Here is a 19,961-nt window from a genome sequence, read left to right as displayed (position 1 = left end):
AAGGTCAAAGGTCAAGGTCACATGGGAAAGAAGGCTTTATCTCAGGATCCGTGTACAGTAAGAAGGCCAAACCTCACAGCTGGACACTTCATACGTCAGGGATCAGCTCTATGGGCTTAAAGATGACAATTTTTTTTCAGGATCATTTCAGCTTTTTCCTTTTTGTTGTTTCTGCTTCTTTCAGCTAATTTCGGCTTTGTTCTTCTCATTTTCAGCTTCTTTCAACTAATTCCAGCTTTTTAAACTAATTTCTGCTTCTTTCAGCTTTTGTTCTTCTACCATATGCAACTCTTCTACAAATCAGCTTCTGTTCCACTTTTTGCATCTTCATTAAACTTCAGCTGTTCAGCATATCTTCAGCCGCTTTCAGCAAAATCATTCAGCAAAAAAAGCATTCACACTGCATTTTCGCAGGAAATGCAACTTCTCTAGTTTATATATATATTTACATATTAGTGAGCATTGGAGCCACTATAAAGGATAAAACAACAAAGATCCCGGAGTACATCATAAAGAGAGCCCCCAATGATGATCTGCTAAGTGAATGTCTCAGGCAGCAGAAACTCAATGTGGAAGAGGAGAAAGATAAACCCCTGCACGGCATGTACCACTAGCAGAGTAAGGAAATGACTGATATCAACAAATCCTACCCAAAGGGCTGGACTGAAGGACAGCACAAGAATAACAGAAGATGGGGTCTATCATACCAGACAGGACCCATGATGCAGGCTGTGTAAAGATGCCCCTGAGACAGTCCAGCACATAATAGCAGGATGTAAGATGCAGGCAGGCAAAGCAAACATGGAACACCACAACCAAGTGGCTGGACAGGAACATCTGTACTGAGTATGGACTGGAAGTCCCACAGTCATAGAGGGAGACTCCACCGAAAGTGGTGGAGAGCAGCAGGGCTAAGATGCTGTGGGACTTCCAGATCCAGGCTGACAAACAGGTGATGGCTAACCAACCGGACATTGTGATGGTCGACAAGACACAGAAGAAAGCAACTTTAACATCAGGAAGAAGGCGCACGAGAAGCTGGAGAGATACCAGGGTCTGAGAGAGAAAACAGAGAAGCTGTGGAGAGTCAAGGCCTCAGTGGTGCCAGTGGTTTTGCCGCTCCCAAATTATGGAACGATTTGCCGTTACAAGTCAGCAAAGACAGAATAAATTAAAGACCCGGCATTCCTTCAAAGAACGAATATCACCCAAAGCTTTTCATGCCTGACCTTTACACTAAGATCATCTTAGTGTAAAAATCCCTATATAAATATATATATATAAACAGTTAATTTCTGCCATCTGACTGGAAACTCTGTTTGTAACAGGGATTATGGAGGCAGATGTGCTGGAGATGAGCAAAGCGGAGCTCCAGAGGCTGATCAGGGACCGGGTGCAGGAGACGCTGCAGAGCTCCTCGGCTCTGAACGAGAAGTACAGCCTGCTGCGATCTCTCTTTGAAAGAAAGCAGAGACAGATTGGCAAGCTTTCCACCATTTGCCAGTAAGTCTTGTCAGTCTGCTTCATGCTCTTCAAAATAAATCTGTCTGTCTGTTAGCAAAATATCTCATGAACCAGGCGGTAATCACAGGGTTTAGAGCTACAACTGATTACCACAGCTAATTGACCTTAACCAACACAAAAATGGCCAAAGGTTAGCCAGTTTTACAAATATGGAGCTGAAATTTGATGTGGAAGTAGCTGAGAGTCGTCAACACATCCTCTGAATCTGATCTCTTGTGATCTAGCATGAGGTCGCACGTACAGGTTCGACCAAAACAGGTTTCTTGTTCCTGAACCTGAGATGATCTTGGTGTAAAAGTCAGGCATGAAAAGCGTTGGGTGATATTCGTTCTTTGAAGGAATGCCGGGTCTTTAATTTATTCTGTCTTTGCTGACTTGTTTTAGGTCTGTGGCGGGGTGTGAGAGGACTGTGAAGGAGCTGTACTCTTTGCTGGGATGGGAGTACAAAGACGTAGACTCGGATGAAAGTGATGCTGAGCTTGCAGGTTGCAGTAAGAAATAAGCTTTTGTGTATGCAAAAGAAACTGTGTGTGTGTGTGTGTGTCCATTTCTAAGTCTGACATGTTTTTGTTCGTTTTGAAACCAAAGGTTACCTCGTACTTTCTCTGTTTTAGGACGTATGCTTCTGTTTGTTCCCTCAGAGCATCGCATCCAAGCACCTCCACCTTCTGAGCCCCCGTCTGCTCAGCCATCGAAGTCAGAAAACGAAGGGATTCGAGAGAGACGCGCTCGTCACAAAAGCTGCAACGTTTTCATGAAAAAAGCAGTGGTGGTTTTGAATGAACTCAGTCGTTCAGAGATCTTCGCCGCTGTGCGTCCGCTGGCGCCTCAGCTGGACAGCATTGAAGACGAATCTCTGAGCAGTTCGGTGTCTCCGTTTTCGGAGTCTGATATGCAGTGGGAGCAGGAGGACATCTCCAGCGACTCTGACTTTTCCGTGTCAGCTTTTAATGTTAGACCAAACAAGAAAAGGAGACTTTGTCAAAACTACGAGAACTGCAAGAGGACTGACCGGCCTTCTCGACGGTGCAGAAAAGTTGCCGAGATCAGCGGATCGAACACGTCGACACCTTCACCTGGAGCAAGTAGCGACACTGAGAACAGCGGAAAGGAAACGTCAGCAGTGAGAGCAACTCCGGATGCCGATGCTCAACGCAACTCTACAGAGGCAACAGCAGTCCAGGCAGACGCACCACAAACACAGATTCAGACCAGGAAAACAAAAACCACAGAGTCCAACACAAAAAACCCCACAGAGTCCGACAAAACAAAAACCAAAGAGTCCGACAAAACAAAAACCAAAGAGTCCGACAAAACAAAAACCAAAGAGTCCGACAAAACAAAAACCAAAGAGTCCGACAAAACAAAAACCAAAAAGTCTGACAAAATAAAAATCAAAGAGTCCGACAAAATAAAAATCAAAGAGTCCGACAAAATAAAAATCAAAGAGTCCGACAAAACAAAATCCACAGAGTCCAACACCACAAAATCCACAGAGTCCGACAAAACAAAATCCACAGAGTCCGACAAAACAAAATCCACAGAGTCCAACACCACAAAATCCACAGAGTCCGACAAAACAAAATCCACCGAGTCCGACAAAATAAAAACCAAAGAGTCCAACACCACAAAATCCACAGAGTCCGACAAAACAAAAACCACAGAGTCCAACACCACAAAACCCACAGAGTCCGACAAAACAAAACCCACAGAGTCCGACAAAATAAAAACCAAAGAGTCCAACACCACAAAATCCACAGAGTCCGACAAAACAAAACCCACAGAGTCCAACACCACAAAACCCACAGAGTCCGACAAAACAAAATCCACCGAGTCCGACAAAATAAAAACCAAAGAGTCCAACACCACAAAACCCACAGAGTCTGACAAAATAAAAACCAAAGAGTCCAACACCACAAAACCCACAGAGTCCGACAAAATAAAAACCAAAGAGTCCAACACCACAAAATCCACAGAGTCCGACAAAACAAAACCCACAGAGTCCAACACCACAAAACCCACAGAGTCCGACAAAACAAAATCCACCGAGTCCGACAAAATAAAAACCAAAGAGTCCAACACCACAAAACCCACAGAGTCTGACAAAATAAAAACCAAAGAGTCCAACACCACAAAACCCACAGAGTCCGACAAAATAAAAACCAAAGAGTCCAACACCACAAAACCCACAGAGTCCGACAAAATAAAAACCAAAGAGTCCAACACCACAAAATCCACAGAGTCCGACAAAACAAAATCCACCGAGTCCGACAAAATAAAAACCAAAGAGTCCAACACCACAAAATCCACAGAGTCCGACAAAACAAAACCCACAGAGTCCAACACCACAAAACCAACTCCACCTTCCCTTGCCAACACGACAAACTCAACACCCTGGAGAGGCACAAAAACCAGCCCGGGGAGCAGCGCGGTTAAAACATCCACGCCGTCTGCAGACATTAAAGGTAAATCGTCACAATCTGCTTAGAAAACCCCACTTTCTACAAACTGAGAATTCTTTTTTTTTTTTAAATATACCTTCTGATTTAATTAAAAAAAAAAACGCCACTCACAGTTGTTAGTGTTGCTTCTGGACATCATGAGGGGGTTTATTTCCCACCTTTTATACAGAAAGTAAACCATATGGACTGTTTATATTTTCTTGGACACTCAGATGAGTCTGTAGAGAGCAGGCTGTTTCCACTGGAGAGCTTATTTCGAGGTTTCAATCCTAAACCTGGGATGAAAAAACACTTAATTGAATAGATTCCCTTTTATTATTGGCACGTAGAATATTAGACAACACTGGCCTCTGAGCGAACGTGAATTGACCTCATATCTATGAGTTTTTGTGTTAATGTTTTGTGCTTTTTCCACTAATAGGAGTGACTCCAGTGAGCCATCAGTCCCAGAAAACTAGCAGTGCTCCTCCAAAGCTCCTCCAGGTAGACATCACTGTGGGCATGTCCGTCCTGGCAAAAAGGTGGTCGCTGAGCTGGCAGCCAGGGAAAATTACAGAAATTATAAACAAAGGTAAAAATGTGCCCACAGAAAAATAGACTACATTTAATTGCAGTGGATTTGATTGTAATGTAACTGTTTAGCTCACAAACCCGTCTTATTATGGTGAAATCATTCGATGTTTTGTCCACATCCTTGCTTTTGTTTTGCTGCACGTGAACAAATCTGCCGTTTCAAAAGGCGGTAAGGTGAAATACAAGGTTGTGCTGAAGGAGAAGGGGAAATGCCTCGTGTCCGGTCACCACGTCGCCCTCGACTGCCGGCCGGAGTTGGAGAACCTGTTTGTTGGAGCTCGGGTGGTGGTCAAGTGGAAGAGTGACCAGCCTGACTTCAAGCCCGGGATACTGGCGGAGGTCCCCAGCAGGAAAAACCGCATGAGGTTCGTGGGTGTTTCTGATCCCAAAAAAACAAACTTTCATGTTGGTTTATTTGAAAGAAATGTAATCTTTTAGCTGCAGCTGAACCACAGTTTCTTCAGCTTACTGTACCTGTGAGAATCGTTTCATAAAAATAAATATATCTGCTTTACTTTTGTAGATTCCTGGTCTTCGCTGACGATCACACACCAATCTACTGTGGCTTACCTTTACTCCGCTCGGTGTGCAAACCATGTAAGTTTATGTAATTCAGTGGTTGCCAAAGATTTTCTTCTGCCCCCCCCATGGATTACAATAAAATAAAATAATAAATAAAATCTGTCCAAAATGGGGTTTAAAAACCTGTCCATTACTCTTAGTTGGGCACTGTTTTTTTTTTTTTGTTTTGCTTTTTTCATTCATCCACCTTGCGCCCCCCCTGCAATGGCACTGCGCCCCCACTAGGGGGCGCGCCCCACCCTTTGGGAACCACTGATCTAATTGAACCTTTAGGGAAGGTCTGCAATCGTTGCTGTTTGTAACCAAAAAATAAAATGGACGTGAGCAATGTTTATACTTGTAATATTTATAAGGAAAGCTACTTCTAGTAGTTTTTCCGTCCTGTTTTATGCATTATGTGCATGGGATTTCAACAACTGCATAATATAAATAATACAAGCTTTTTATGTCATTCTGTTGAAACTATATGCTTTATTTTTAGTGTAAGTTGGCTTCTTAATTATATTCATTTCCCCCGTACATGGTAATAACTCAAATAGTAATGCTAATTACACTGTTAGACTGGACTCAAAATGAGTGAAAAAGCAGACAAAGTTAACAAGAAATCACACAATTTTGGTTTTTCTGTAGAAAGCCTGAAGAAATATTGATCAAGACCACTTTAAAATGTTAAGTTGAGTTCATTGAAAGATAAAAATGTAAAGAAATGAGAGCTGGGTCATGACTTTTACACAGTACTGTAAATAATAAACTTTTCAAGCGTCAAGTAGGTTTTGTGACTCTAGATTTTACCAATTAGGAGCAGAGGAAAAATGACACTTTTGATTGGTTTAATGTGAAATATGTTTTTTTTTTAGGATATACAGGAAACAGCAGCCAGTGTATGAAAACCGTAATAATTTGTCTTTTCATGCATGAAGATCTAAGTGACGTTAATTGTTTTTCTTCACATATGTATGAGAACGAGAAGGAAAGATGCGTTCTGAACGTGTCTCTGAAAAGCTCACACAGTTTGCTTTTAAGAGAGGAGAAAAACGTTAAAGCGTTTACAGAAATCTTTTTAAAAGAAAAAAAGTAGTGAGATGTCTGTTTCAGAGAATCAAGAGAAAGATCGATCTTTGTCTTTGAAAAGGAATTTTATTCCGAAGGCAAAAAGGGCGTTCAGAGACTCCCACTCACTGAACTCAGTCAGGAGAAAAACAACGTACACTTTTATAGGGAGGCTTCATGACATCACGTTCAGCCACACTTTTACAGAGTTACTGAGCAGCTTCGCTTCTCACGGAGAAGATCTGATAATAACAGGGGGTGAGGAATCACTGAGAACAAATCAGCCAAGTCTAGGTGCAGAAGGGAGCAAGGGAGGACCAGAGTCTTCCTCAGTTCCCACATAGAACAAAGAACAAAAGCATTTCAAACCTCGATACAAAACATAACAGTTAGATGAAGAATAACTTCATTACAAGAAGCATAATTATTGTTATACATTTTACTATTAAAAAGAACAACATCATTACTCTCGCCTTTTTCTGTGACAGTGGAAGACGCTTTGGATGACATTCCTGATGAAAACCACAGACTTTACATGAGGGAGTATCTGAAGGCCTGGCCTTACCCGCTGGTGACGCAGTACAAGGTCGGGCAGACGCTGAACGCAGATTATAATGGCGTTCAACAGAAGTGTGAGGTCCTGGAGGTTGACAACAGCCTGATTTACGTGGTTTTTAAGGTGCGATCTTTAAGTAGCGTAATATTTTTTCCCCTTTTTTATATATACGTTCTGGTGGTGTAACTGGGCTGTTTCTCCGTTGTCGTGCTCAGTGTGACCAACAAAAGGAGTGGCTCTACCATGGCTCCATGCGCCTGGAGGACATGGTTAACATGAGGCGGAGCATGATGGCGAAAAAGAAGGACGAGAAGAACAACGAGCCTTCTTAAGTTAACGGTAAATATAATCGGATATGCTTCGAAGACGCCGGGTTTTTCCAATAATTCTGATTTTTTTTTTCTCTTTTTTTCAGGGCGTTGAGGAAGCGATGGAGGAAAAAAAAAAACCTGGACAACTTGTTTCAAAGTAGCAGAAAAATGCCTGCTGGTGCAAATGTTGGACATGTTTTTCAGGTTTCCTTTGGCTTTTTGTGAAGCACAGTAACCATTTGCATGTAAAAGTTTAATGTCATAGTGCCACAGTTCACCCGTCCTCCCAGCCAAGTGCCTTTTTTTGTATTTGAGCTTTTTAAATGTGTTAAAAATAAAGATTTGTTGCTCCTTGTTGCCTCAAAGCTTCTGGAGAAAAATGTCCTCAAACGTCCAGTTTGAACTCAACGTATTTTTGACTTCCGTGGAAACGCGTCTCCAGGTGTTCCCTTTGTTATAAAAACCTCTGAACTGGCTGGAGTTCAGACGTTAAAGGTTCAGACTCGATCGGATTCTCAAGCTGCTACAAGTTTCTGCCTCAGCGAAGTGAAGTGCCTGATAAAAGCTTTAAAATACCACCTGATTTGTTCCTGTTTACTCATGTATTTTTGGACAATTTTTCAAATAAAGTGTTTTTTTATCTTCAAGTCTTAAAATGTCATCACACAAACGATGTTAACGGGAAGAATCCATCTATTAAAAGTAAATAGGGACTTTTTAATTTCCCTTTTTACCAGAAAAACAAACAAGTTGATATATATGTTAAAAATAAAATTACCCATTTTGAAACATTAGGCAAGAAATATATATTTTTTTACATATATACATCTACCACTCTGCCTAAAGAATAGATTTTGTTTTTCAGATTAGCCTAAAACACTGACAGGATCCCCAGGAAAAAGGATTTCCCAGAGTGTTTCAACATTGTTTTAAATATTAAAAGGGATGTATTAAAATTTCCAAAAGTTGCATACAATACATAACATTGTGCCAGTTTGATCAGTTCTGGAGCATTGTTGAAAAGCATACATTTATTAATATACATTTTTGCATTTGTATCAGAAGCAAAAATATGAAACTGGTTAGTTGTTATGGCAAGTAGATTGATCATTTATTAGTTTATAGTGACACTTGCAGCTCTGAAAAATTAACAAGTAATTCCTTCTTAATTGGAGTAAAGATTTTGTGTGTCTGAAATCTAAATCTTATCATTTGCAGCTAATTTCAAATGGAGGGAGTGATATTTTAAATATGTTGATTAGGAATATTAATAATAATTTCCCCAAAAAAATCCCTTCAGTTAGGTTTTTTTTTTTTGACCAGGAAGGATTGATTTATATTTTTTAGACGTTTCAAACAGTTTTACCGAATTCAGTCAACGAACGGAATTGTTGTTTGTTTGTTTTTTCAAAAGTAATTAGGCGTAAAAGTGTGGTTTGATTATGTGTTACAACGGCCTGCCACAGTAATGTGGACGCCGTGTTTCGGCGCAGGGAGGCGTTGCAGCCACACTAGTTTGAACCAGAACTTAGACGGTGAAAAAAAAGAAGCTATTAGCAACGGAGCGTTGAACATTGAAGCTGGCACCAGGATTGAAGCAACCCCCCAATCGCCACCACGGATTTTTTATGGGACAGACGTACAGGCCTCGCTGCTAAAACGGTGAATAAATATATTTTAGAGTTGTTTTGAAGGAGGAGGTAGGAGGGCCGTGTTACGGTGGTTACATTAGCATTAGCACGTCCGCTAGCTTCAGTTGCTGTGAAGGTAGCTAAGATGGCGGTCAAATTATTTACATTAGCTAGTTGCTAGCACGGCATGCTAACTGCCGCTTCGTCGCTCAGCAATCGTTGTAGGCTCTCCAAAGTAGTTTTAAGCAAGTCGTAATCTTTAATGACCAAATTAAAAACATTAAGAGCTATTTTATGAACAGAAGCGGCACTGTTTGTGGGTCTTATAGTACTAGAAAAAGGCTCTTTGTTGGAAGGGTTAGCCAACGTTTTGAGCTCCAGCTCAATATTTAGTTAAAGTTGAAGGCAGAAGCTGTGTGAGGGGGAAAAAGCTGCAGATTTGCGATTAGATCAGTTTGAAGCACTAAAAAATTGATGTTAGAGAATTGCCAGCTAATAAATAAGATCACGCAAAATGGTTATAAACATCCGCAGTCTCCCTCCAGCTGAGGCTGAATTTTACAGCTTCATCTAATGTGGTGGGGTTAGCTGTTTCCAAGTGTTTGTTTTCATGTCAAGTTGCATTTATTGCCAAGTTTGTGTACCAAGCTGTCACCCTGTGGGATTCATTTATTTTAATGAGTAAGAATTTGATTTTTTGACAGCTTTTATTCTCATGTTTTTCCTGCCAGAGCCCTCCCTGCCTGATTGGGGTTGTAGCAAAATAATTTAACTTTGAACTGGATGAAACCCTCAAGATAATAGGTTACTTTCACGTTTTTGCTTTTAAATAAGGGGAACTTGTAAGATATTAACAACACTTTCAGGCTCTGCTTTTAAAAATAAAGAGCAAATAGGAACTATGAAAATAAACTAGAACGCTTCATCAGTTTCTGCTTTTTCTGAAATAGGTGGAAATATATCCTTTTCAGTAGTTTTGTAATGTTTCACCCGAGGTTTATTTGTGTTTTTTGCTGAAACCCACCAATCCCAAGTCTGGCATTAAGCAGCTGTAAAACTAAGTTAAATGTTGAGCAAAATTAATGTCCGTACAGGAGCTTTTTACCTTTTTAAATGTGTTTATTTCATAATTTGTAGTTTTGACGTCAGAAAGGTTTGAAGTGATTTTAACTGGCAACCTTTTTTTTTTGTTTTGTTTGACCAGATGCCTCACAATAGACGGTACTCGTCTTCAGAGAGGGACAGCCGGGGCAGCTACCAAGACCGTTACAGAGACAGAGGACGGAGACATCGGCACAGAAGATCACCCACCAACTCGTCCAGCAGTGACAGAGACCGCGACAGAAGGGTGCGAGGGCACAGACAGGAGGCCAGCTACCTACGCTCAAGGAGGTTTGTGATGTGAGATTTGGCTTTATCTTATAAGTTGATAAAATCCGATTTTTAAAATTATTATTATTTAGGTTTGATTGTTTGCCTGTCTACATTATTTCTCTTTGTTGTTTTTTTCGTGTAGCCGCAGCTATGACAATCGCTCGACAGAACATCGGCCGTTCGATCGGAGGTACTACGAGGGATACAGGCGGCTGGATCAGAGCCGAGAGCGAGACCGGGACAGGGAACCGCACGGAGCAGCCGAAACCTATTACCCACGGGACTTCTCCCCAAACATGTACGACTACCGGCGTGGCCGCGAGAGAGAGCGCGAACGGGATGAGTCGTACCGGCGGAAAGGCAGCAGGCGTAAGCACAAACGAAGGCGGCGTAGAACCAGGTCCTATAGCCCTTCTTCCTCGGTGAGTAGAACCAGGTCCAAGATTGTTCTTTAACTCCTCATCCTCTCTCTCCACTTCTAGTTTCTTTCAGCTCTTTCTGTCTCTGTCGTTTTTTGTAATCATGTTTTTCCTTTACAGCTCGTGGATTTGGTAAGTAGTACATTTTTGATTTGTTTTCTTTCTGTCAGCGTTTTGTTTTATTTTTATTTATTTTTTTGCTAAAAATGGCTTCTGTTTTTGGCAGAACATTTTCATTTTTTTTTTGGGGGGGGAAGTACTTTAGTATACCAGTGAAAGCAAATTAAATTCAAGCTTTTTCCCACATTCACAACCCCTGTGAATTTTTTGAAAGCTGAATTACACTTGGCCATATTTGGTTTTTAACCTCACAAAGGTCTAAGATTTCATTTAAACCTTTTTTAAAACTGGTGGAAATTATTTTATAGCGTTTGTTTTCCCAGCTTGGAATGAAAACAAAGTGAAAATGTTCTCCCAAACTCCAAGCGAAATTTAGATTTCAGTTAAATTGAGGTTAGAGCCTTTTAAAAGGCGTACATTTGTGTGGCGTACATTTCACCGCACCTGTTAAGTATTGTTAATGTAATTCAGTAAGGGGTTAAATCTGATGTAGCATAAAAAAATGTCCTGCTTGAACAGATTTGATCCAGACATTTTATTGTCTATCTTGTTTATTCTGAAATCAAGCTCAACAGTTATGCCTTAGCTTTATCACTGTCTTAACTGTTTTATTTTTTTATTTTTGCCATGATGAATGGATATTCCACCTGCTTCCTTGTTTGTAAGCAGCTGTGGTTTTAAATTAGAGGGGGGAAGAGAAGCGTAGGACAAGATGTGATCTTTGACTTGTTCCCTTGCACTATATCCCTATCGTTATATATTTCCTTCACGTGGTGTCATGCGTGAATCGCCCCATGACCACGAAACCCACCTACAACTACCACCAACGCCACCCTCCTCCTCCCTCCTCATCTACCTGTGCCGCCTGATGCCGTGGCTGCGGCTGACACTGAAACCCCTCCCGACCCCTCCGGTCGTGCTCTGGCCTGCTGATGGCGGTTTTGGGTGCGAAAACAGCGGAGCGCCAGCCGGACGCGGGCACTGAGTGTGAGGGACGACGAGGAAGGGCACCTGATCTGTCGGAGTGGGGACGTCCTGCAAGAGAGATGTACTCACTGCCACTACTCTATCGTAACCCTTCTCCATATGAGTATTATCATAGAGCATTTACATGACATGGGAGTGTCTGATGATGATGATGTTGATGATGAAGCCTTGCTAGAATGCTCTTCGCTCTGGCTGAAGAAGCAGGGTGGATTGCAACAGTGTCGATGAATTTTGGCGTTAGATAAATTCTGCTTTTTGTTTTTGTTTTAGGATTTTCATCTGTGGAGCATCTTGTGTTTCACAGGCTTTATTTGATTCCCTTAAGCGTAGAATTGGATTTGTAGCTGTTTGTTTCCGTGGTGCTTTAGCTTAAAACTCAGTTGCAGATTTTATATCTGTAACTTAAGCTAGCTGTTCTCTGTTACAGTGGTCCTTGTGACTGTAATAGAAAGCTTACACACACAACACTACGTAGCCATTTCTGTCAAGATTAGCACAACTAGAAAGCAGTTAGTTTACATTTAACAATTCTTAAAAAATGTTGTAGAAATACAATAATGCATTTCTGAATTTGAGTGTTTTTATCTATGTTTAGCTAAAACAACATCTTAAACTTTGTCAGTTTTTTCTGTAGCTGCAGATAAGTTATCAGAGGGAGGAAGTGTTTCATAGTTGCCTCCTTATTTTTTAATAATAATAATATGATGTATGCACGAAATGAACCTGCCGGACTGAATAGGCAGCTTTGTTTGAAACAGAGATGGGCGCTAGCTCAGATTCGCCTGTCTGCACTTCTGCATACTGTTTTCTTGCTCGAGTCCACACTAATGCTCCCGTACTTTCTTTCCCCACTTCCCCGTGTTTTCCTTCTCTCTCGTTGTTGTGTTGCAGATGAGATTGTCAGCACTTTGGGGGAAGGCACCTTTGGGAGGGTGATGCGGTGCATCGACCATCGCAGGTGCGTGTCGGTTGAAATTTAAGACTGCGGGAGTAGTCCTCCTTCGTGCCGGATTTAAAACAAGAACAGTCATCAGTGCACCACGTTGGTCGTGATCAGAATAGCAATAAAAGTATTAATTAATTCCCAGAAAGATTGCATCAAACCAGGCTCCGGTTTGAATAAACTTAGAGATGTGGAGCCAAAGATTTGTCACTATCTTACTTTAATGAAACCCTTTCTCTAGACCAGGGGTGGGCAACCCTGGTCCTGGAGAGCCACTATCCTGCATGTTTTACTTGTTTCTCTGCTCCAACACACCTGATTTGAATCAGTGGGTGTTTAACAGGCTTCTGCAGAACATGAAGAGATAATTTAACCACTGAATCAGGTGTGTTGTAGCAGGGAAACAAGTAAAACATGCAGAATAGTGGCTCTCCAGGACCAGGGTTACCTACCCCTGCTCTAGACTGTTTACTAGAAGCTATTGCTTTATTTCTTCTACCTGTTGGTCAGAAAGTGCAGTAAATTGCAGCAGAGTAGCTCAGTTTTAGCTTCGTAAGACTATGAGCCTTTATCAACATTTTCTCATGGAAGGTTTGTTGTCTTTAGGGCTTGAATTATACCAATATACCAGTTGTATTGGCCAGGATCTTTAGCTATTTATCAAGCCCTGCTTAATGGCAAATATTTATTTTATTGATAAATCATTCTCTGCGTCTTGCTCCTGTTGCAGAAAGTTAAAATGTAAGGATCTTTTCTCCGTATCTGATGCAAGAGCTTCGTAGTAATTCTTTACTTTTGACCATGCTGAAAACAAAATGAACTTATGAGATTCTATTTATTGGAATATTCCTATAAAAAAGGTGACATGAAGTTAAATTAAGTTTTATCTGTTTATAATTTCTGGTTCTATCCATTGTTTTTGGACAGGCTGCTGAGATTTAGGCTTAGCAGTTATAATATTTGCATCATATTCTAAATGCAAAATCAAAACAGCCTAAATAAGTTTAAATATAACATTCATACGATGGTCATTTGGCTTCCATTTGTTGTTTTTTGACTTTGTTTTGTTCGGTTTCCCAGGGGAGGAGCCCACGTAGCTCTGAAAATTATCAAGAACGTTGAGAAATACAAGGAAGCAGCTCGGCTGGAGATTAACGTTCTCGAGAAGATAAATGAAAAGGATCCCGATAACAAATTGTGAGTCCCGACTGTCGCAGTTCAAAATACTGTTTCCTCAAATGTTCTGCTGCTTCACCTGAAACCCTGGGCAGCGCCTCAGTGGGGAAAATAAAACATATCCGCACTTTTCCAAAACATCACCAATCAAACCAGTTAATTTAATTGAATTTGTTTAAATAATAAAAGCAACACATAGCTGTATAAACATAACAGGTTTTGTTTGTATTCCAGCTTGTGTGTACAGATGTATGACTGGTTCGACTACCACGGCCATATGTGCATTTCTTTCGAGCTGTTAGCTCTGAGCACCTTCGACTTCCTGAAAGAAAACAACTATCTACCGTACTCGATCGGGCAGGTCAGGCACATGGCCTATCAAGTCTGTCTTGCTGTGAAATGTAAGTCATGTCATAAATAATTCATGTTTGTCAGTTTTTGTTGTAAGTAACTTTAAGTTCATTTGCCTTGTTTCTCGTCCTGCAGTTCTTCATGATAATAAGCTGACACACACAGACCTGAAGCCAGAAAACATCCTGTTTGTCAACTCAGACTTCACTATGACCTACAATGTAGAAAAGGTAAGAAACTGAAAATAAAACTAAGTTAAACTAAACTAAGTGCTGCTCAAACATTTAAGGTACTTTGGTTTTTGTCAAATGTTTTTTCTTTTGTCCTTTTTGTGTCCTTCCTCAAGAGTTGACTCTTCAGAATATCTTGATCCCAGTTTGTAACTTTGTTTATTAGGATTTATGGAATTATGGTTTAAAATTGAATATGTTGTTTTCAGATAAGTGTAGCTTTTCTTTCTATATTTATGATAAGTCTCATAAGTAAAACTAAATTTAAAAAGATGAAGTAAAATTACTGATTTCTTTCACACATCTGTTGATTAAATTTAACATTTTTTTTTTGTCTTGCAGAAAAGAGAAGAGCGGACCGTTAAGAGCACGGCGGTGCGAGTGGTGGACTTTGGCAGCGCCACGTTTGACCACGAGCACCACAGCACCATCGTGTCCACGCGGCATTACCGCGCCCCCGAGGTGATATTAGGTGAGGGGGGTGGAGTGTGGTGGAGGTTTGGGTTTTTTACTTTAAAAACGCAGAAAAGCAGATGGGCTGCGTAGAGCTGGCATGCCTGACTTGTTTGTGCTTTACTTTAAAATAAAAAACAACAACAAAGATTTCCCTCAGAGGTCTCAGAAACCAGCTGAGTAGAAGCAACAAGAGTTAACAAATCTGCCCTAACTTGACGTTACTTGTTCATGTTGGCTCTTAGTTAAGCTCAAACTTGGTGACGTAGTCGAGAACTAACCCCTTTCTGGGTTTGTCCCCACATAAAACACGGTTTTCAAATTATTTCCAAACACTGATTCGATTTTTCTGTTTGTTTTTAGAGCTTGGCTGGAGTCACCCGTGTGATGTCTGGAGTATTGGCTGTATCCTGTTTGAGTACTACTTAGGTTTCACCTTGTTTCAGGTACGCAACAACTCTTTGTTCCTTAAACTTGGGTGCTATATGTAGTAAACACAGCCAGATTCAGATACACATCATGGGATTAGCAGCGTTCAGTGAGTCCTGCGGTCGCTTTGATTGTCCTGAAGCATTTCAGGTTTTTGTGACAGCCAGCAGCAGAAGTTAATGTGGGATAATTTTCATATTTTAACCCACCACGATGCCTTCTGCCTTCTAGACTCATGACAACAGGGAGCATTTGGCCATGATGGAAAGGATCCTGGGTCCAGTTCCTTCAAGGATGATTCGCAAAACCAGGCAAGTGAACAGATCAAACACATCCGACCAACATAAACGTGCATGTTCAGGTTGAGCGCACGCTAAAACGCTACTCTCGTTTTTCATAATAAACAGGAAGCAGAAGTATTTCTACCGCGGCCGCCTGGATTGGGATGAGAGCTCTTCGTCAGGAAAATACGTCAGAGAAAACTGCAAACCTTTACGGGTAAGTGGGAGGAAATGACTTTTTATTAGATTCGAATTTCAGCCTCGGTACTGATGCCCGTTTCTGTTTGTGCTCCCGTCAGCGGTACCTGCTGTCAGAGGCGGAGGATCACCACCAGCTGTTCGACCTCATCGAAAGCATGTTGGAGTACGAGCCCTCCAAGAGGCTGGCCCTGGCCGACTCCCTCAAACACCCGTTTTTTGAGAACTTGGGCTCCAGTGAGGCGGCAGGCAGCAAGAACTGGGAGGGGAACCGGGACATCAGCCGGTGACCCACAGACTTTAAAGACTGAACCACGGGAGAGCAGTCGCAGCAACTGAGCTAGCAAATAAACTGGGACTTTAGAGATATTATTTTTTTGTTATTTGTCGTTAAAGCATGGACTTCCTACCTTCCTGCTCCTCCGCCCTGCCCCTTCCACGTTCACCTCTGCAGTCACGTGAGGCATGTTTTTTGCACCATAGAGACCAAAACACCCAGTTAAAGGCTGGAAAAGACTCACAAATCTTTTCTAGCAGCCACAGCCGGTTAAAAAAAAAAAACAGGCCGAGAAAAAGAAAATCTTAAACAGAAGATTGTTTGTTTTTTTTTTTAAACCCAAAGTAGCCCTCTATGCAGCTCCCGTCTTCCTTTAGACTTGTGAACACCTTCTCGCCCTTCCATCGAAGAAAATAAAATCCCTCCAAGGAAACGAACAGTCCCACAGTCGTCAGATACAACTCGATTTTGGAGCTGAAACCTCTTCCAGTCCACAGAAAGGGTAAAAAGAAGATTAGAGCTGTATATTCAGAGCAAGTTCTCACCCTCATACTTTTAACTACGGGGAGCTGTAAGATATGAAAGTGAAATATTGCGTTTCCGTGGAAACTCCTGAGTATCTCCAGCATTGACACTTGTCTCAAGTTTTGTTACGTTAAGTGAGCACCTGCGTTGCATTTCTTTTTTTTCTTTATTTTATGCCCTTAAAAAGAATTTGCCCTGAATGAAAACCGACCTGGCTGACGGTTTCGCTCTTCTCACCAGCGAGATGACGGCGATGGACACTCCACCCACGCAGGCTTCTCTGTAGCCTGACTCACCGATAAATATATTTGTTTCTGATGTTATGCAATGTTTTCTAAGTGTGAGAGTGTGTGTGTGTGTGTAGGGACGGGGTGGGTGACACGTTCATGTTTTGCTTGTTGGTTCAGTTGCGCATTAGCCGTGGGATAATTCTCATACGTGTAAAAACTTAAAACTGCCTTTTCCACGTTTGACGTCAGAAGTCTCTAAATCGAGGTTAAGCACACCTGCTGCTGTTGATGGTATTTATTTTGAGTTTCAATAGGTCATCGCTCCCAATCCCTTCCTGTTTGTGACTTTTTTTGTATGAAATGAAAGCATATAAAACTGTATATATGTATTATTGTGTAGAATTAAAGTCCTTTTTGCCAAAGGTTAATAGTGCTTTCAGTAGCGTTTGGGTAGATGACAGGAGGCGTCCTGTCTTTAAATACTTCTGCTGTTTCAGCTCTTAATAATTGAATGTGTCAAAAGGCTCCTTTTAAATGTGGCCTTGTTTAAGTTATTCTTTAACTCTTTAAAGGTCACATGCATTTTAGTTTGTTTTTCTAAGCTGGAACCGGTTTGAGGAACATGAATTTATTTTACAGTTTCATATTTCTGGGCTTCCCAAGTTAGATTTTTCCCTCAGGCTAAACTTTTTTTTTTTTCCTTTAGATCATTCTGTGCTCACCGCTGGTATCCGGTTGTTTTCGTTGGAAACTAATTTCTATTTTATTCCCTCCCAAAACCAAGCTCAGCTGTCACACCAGCTCCCAGAGACGATCTGCTGCGACAGGTGTCCTGGTGCGCCCGCCGTCACGCGAGCTTCCCCCCCATCTGTTGGTAATGTTCCGGTTCGCTCTCCTCGTCCCTTCCGCTTTAGGCCGAGCGTTGCTGCGGAGACCACCCCCCTCTCCCCGCCACGCTTGTTTACATCTCTGACAAAATTAGAGCTCTGCTAAATACTTGGCTTTGTACTAAAAATAACGCAGAACCTCCTCTGCTCTGTATGAACGGGTTAGTTTAGTTGGTAACGCTGGTTTAGAACTAAACGATAACTAGTAGCTAAAGTTCGGCAAAGCTGACAATCATATTAATACAGACAAGATTCATGCAGAGGATTTAAATGTTGGAATATTCACTTTATTTTATACAACTGTAGACTTTTGTTTCTGCAGACGTTTCTAAGCAGAATTTGTGGACTGACAAAAAAGCAAAAATCTCTCAGGGTTTGATTCATCCCAGTTGGGTTTTTTTGTGAATGAATGTCAGCGAGTCATTCATCTCTGTGACTCCAACACTTCATGTCTTCTTTTAGGAGGAGAAGAACAAAGAAATCCTCTCTGCGTCATCGAAGCGTCACACTTCCACCTCGGAGTCGTTCCTCGCTCCATCTGTCAGACTTCCGCTGACATTGTTTCGCCAAATAATCCCATCCCAGTGCTCCTTATTCAAACGACGGCAAAAAAAAAAAATTCCATTTTAAGTGAGAATGAGAGTAAAACGCCCCGAATACAACCCAAGCTTTCTGATCTGAAGTACTCAGCCGTGAAGTTAAATCGTAGATTCTTTCAGCGGCTGAATGTGAACACACGGGTCAGATCTGTCTGTGACTGATAATGAGATAAACGTCTTGTAATTCTTCAGGTAATCCTATTTGAAGGCCAGCTGGGTCATCGGTCGAGTCCTCTTAAGTGGAGCCAGAGAGATGTTTTAACAAACAGAAAGACTGGGAGCGACACGGAGGAAGCAGAGAGCCACATCTACCTCACAGGTCGGCCTCCTTTCCTACAAATTAAAGGTAAATTACTCATAAAATGTCAACATATTGAAGGTTACTGTAATGGTGTTTTTTTTTTTTGTTTTTTTTTTGTTTTTTTTCAGATTACGACAAATAAACGCCTGTTTGTCCAACACCAAACCAGCGGGCTGACCTGCGTGACCCCACATGCCGACTCTGCCCTGAAAGCAAAGGCAAACGTTGTCTGTCGAAGCTGCGAGGATCGTTCTGGAGATGGACTCCCTCCTGTCTCTGGGTGCTCCTCTGAAGCAGTTCACCAGCTGCATGTCTGCCACCAAAACCTCCACCAAGAGGAGCCAGTCGGGCCGCAGGTGCAGCTTCACCCGCAGGAAGAGCGTCGGCAGGAGGAGGAGCCTTCCCTGCAACAGCCAGAAAGTCCCCGACTCCTGGCTGCGAGTGTATCAGGATGAACTGAAGAGAGAAAGGTACTCCAAGTTTCACCCATTTCAATCCATTTGAACACCTCTGAAATAAGTATTTAACTATTTTCTGATACATTTTTGTTCCAGCGGGGTATAAAAATCCCATTAAATGTTTTGTTCTCTGAGTATTTTGGGATTGTAAATGTATTTAAAGACACCAGGGTGGCTGTGGTTGGAGCAAAAACACGTTTGATTCACTGGTAACTCTAAATTGCCCCTGAGTGTGAATGGTTGTTTGTCTCGATGTGGTCCTGCCCAGGGTGGATTAAAAGTTACCAGTTAGTGACTTCTGCTCGGACAGGCCAGGCTTAATAAGGATCAGGCTGTTTGTCACATGAATAAGCTGTTTGCCCATGTGCCACCCCCTGACGGTGCTCTGTGCCGTTTGCCAAAGGAAACGTCAGCAAGCCAACCTCGCCAAGAAGAATGCAGAAAGGACCGTGAGGACACACTTCAGGAGCCACCACTGCCTTCCACGGGTGAGCGAACCGTTCAGATAAGGCCGTGATTTGGGTTTTTGTTTCCTTTTTGTCACGATTATCCCCCCGCTTTCTGTCTGCAGCACACCACCGCTGCCAGGAAACCAGCACCGGCGAAGGACGAGTCCTTCTTCGGAGCCTTTCAGGGCCTGAGTCTGGACGGACTGATGGGAGGCGCCGCCGGATCTCCTGCCGTCTCCGCTCCGTCTGCAGGCGGAGGAGGAGATCCGTGCAAAGTCATGTGACGTGTTCTCAGAGACCTGGATAAAAGTGAACTAAAAATGACTGTAAGGTGTGACTGCTTTATTCTTCCTTTAGCTACTATTATCTGTTTTTGTACACTTCTATCTCAGGACTGTCTGTATTGAATTGTTTGCCAATTAATCGCAACTCTTTGTTTTTAATGGTTCAAACTGTATCACTTTGTGTTCAAACACCCAAGGAGCTTTAAACCCACAGAAGCTAAAGCCAGTGAAAGATTTTATTTTTAACAGACAATATAAACGGTAAACACAGAGTTTGGTGTTTTTATTTGAATACATTTGA

At 41.8% G+C, this 19,961-nt stretch overlaps 4 protein-coding genes across 9 annotated transcripts in view; all 4 read left to right on the top strand.

Annotated features, from left to right (window-relative positions):
* LOC108242055 (histone-lysine N-methyltransferase SETDB1-B) overlaps positions 1-2,797 on the top strand; it is a 13,790-nt gene extending 10,993 nt beyond the window's left edge. For 2 of the 3 annotated variants that reach the window (XM_017426665.3, XM_037975615.1), the window contains exons 9-11: positions 1,329-1,503; positions 1,909-2,009; positions 2,166-2,797. The gene's annotated coding sequence lies outside the window, so the exon portion shown is untranslated. Of the gene's footprint in view, positions 1-1,328; positions 1,504-1,908; positions 2,016-2,165 lie in introns of all 3 variants that reach the window. The other variant, XM_037975616.1, reaches the window with a different exon arrangement.
* Positions 1,334-7,705, top strand: LOC108239012 (histone-lysine N-methyltransferase SETDB1-A). The gene is made up of 10 exons (XM_037975812.1): positions 1,334-1,503; positions 1,909-2,015; positions 2,166-2,640; positions 2,872-3,989; positions 4,408-4,557; positions 4,726-4,924; positions 5,083-5,156; positions 6,680-6,870; positions 6,963-7,086; positions 7,163-7,705. The coding sequence occupies exons 1-9, from the start codon at positions 1,334-1,336 to the stop codon at positions 7,077-7,079; spliced, it is 2,601 nt and encodes an 866-aa protein (XP_037831740.1). The 3' UTR covers positions 7,080-7,086; positions 7,163-7,705.
* Positions 7,706-8,568: 863 nt separating this feature from the next.
* Positions 8,569-16,744, top strand: clk2a (CDC-like kinase 2a). 4 transcript variants are annotated; one of them, XM_025007293.2, is made up of 14 exons: positions 8,569-8,720; positions 9,894-10,090; positions 10,206-10,485; positions 10,603-10,614; positions 11,560-11,650; positions 12,481-12,547; positions 13,613-13,729; positions 13,943-14,109; positions 14,195-14,289; positions 14,632-14,761; positions 15,106-15,188; positions 15,403-15,482; positions 15,579-15,669; positions 15,752-16,744. In XM_025007293.2, exons 2-14 carry the CDS (start codon positions 9,894-9,896, stop codon positions 15,938-15,940), a joined length of 1,599 nt encoding a protein of 532 aa, XP_024863061.1. In that variant the 5' UTR covers positions 8,569-8,720; the 3' UTR covers positions 15,941-16,744. The 4 variants fall into 4 exon arrangements, with proteins under 4 accessions (XP_024863061.1, XP_024863068.1, XP_024863063.1 ...); XM_025007295.2 differs by having other exon boundaries at positions 8,570-8,720; positions 9,894-10,081; XM_025007300.2 differs by lacking the exon at positions 10,603-10,614.
* A 512-nt stretch (positions 16,745-17,256) lies between these two features.
* si:ch211-81a5.8 (uncharacterized protein LOC560648 homolog) lies at positions 17,257-19,932 on the top strand. The gene is made up of 4 exons (XM_037975617.1): positions 17,257-18,487; positions 18,598-18,939; positions 19,331-19,415; positions 19,499-19,932. The coding sequence occupies exons 2-4, from the start codon at positions 18,728-18,730 to the stop codon at positions 19,658-19,660; spliced, it is 459 nt and encodes a 152-aa protein (XP_037831545.1). The 5' UTR covers positions 17,257-18,487; positions 18,598-18,727; the 3' UTR covers positions 19,661-19,932.
* Positions 19,933-19,961: the final 29 nt, after the last annotated feature.

The sequence above is a fragment of the Kryptolebias marmoratus genome, linkage group LG5 (assembly GCF_001649575.2).
Source record: "Kryptolebias marmoratus isolate JLee-2015 linkage group LG5, ASM164957v2, whole genome shotgun sequence".
NCBI lineage: Eukaryota > Metazoa > Chordata > Actinopteri > Cyprinodontiformes > Rivulidae > Kryptolebias > Kryptolebias marmoratus.
The sequence above is the reverse complement of the archived record's forward strand: the minus strand, read 5'-3'. Positions and strand labels throughout refer to the sequence as shown.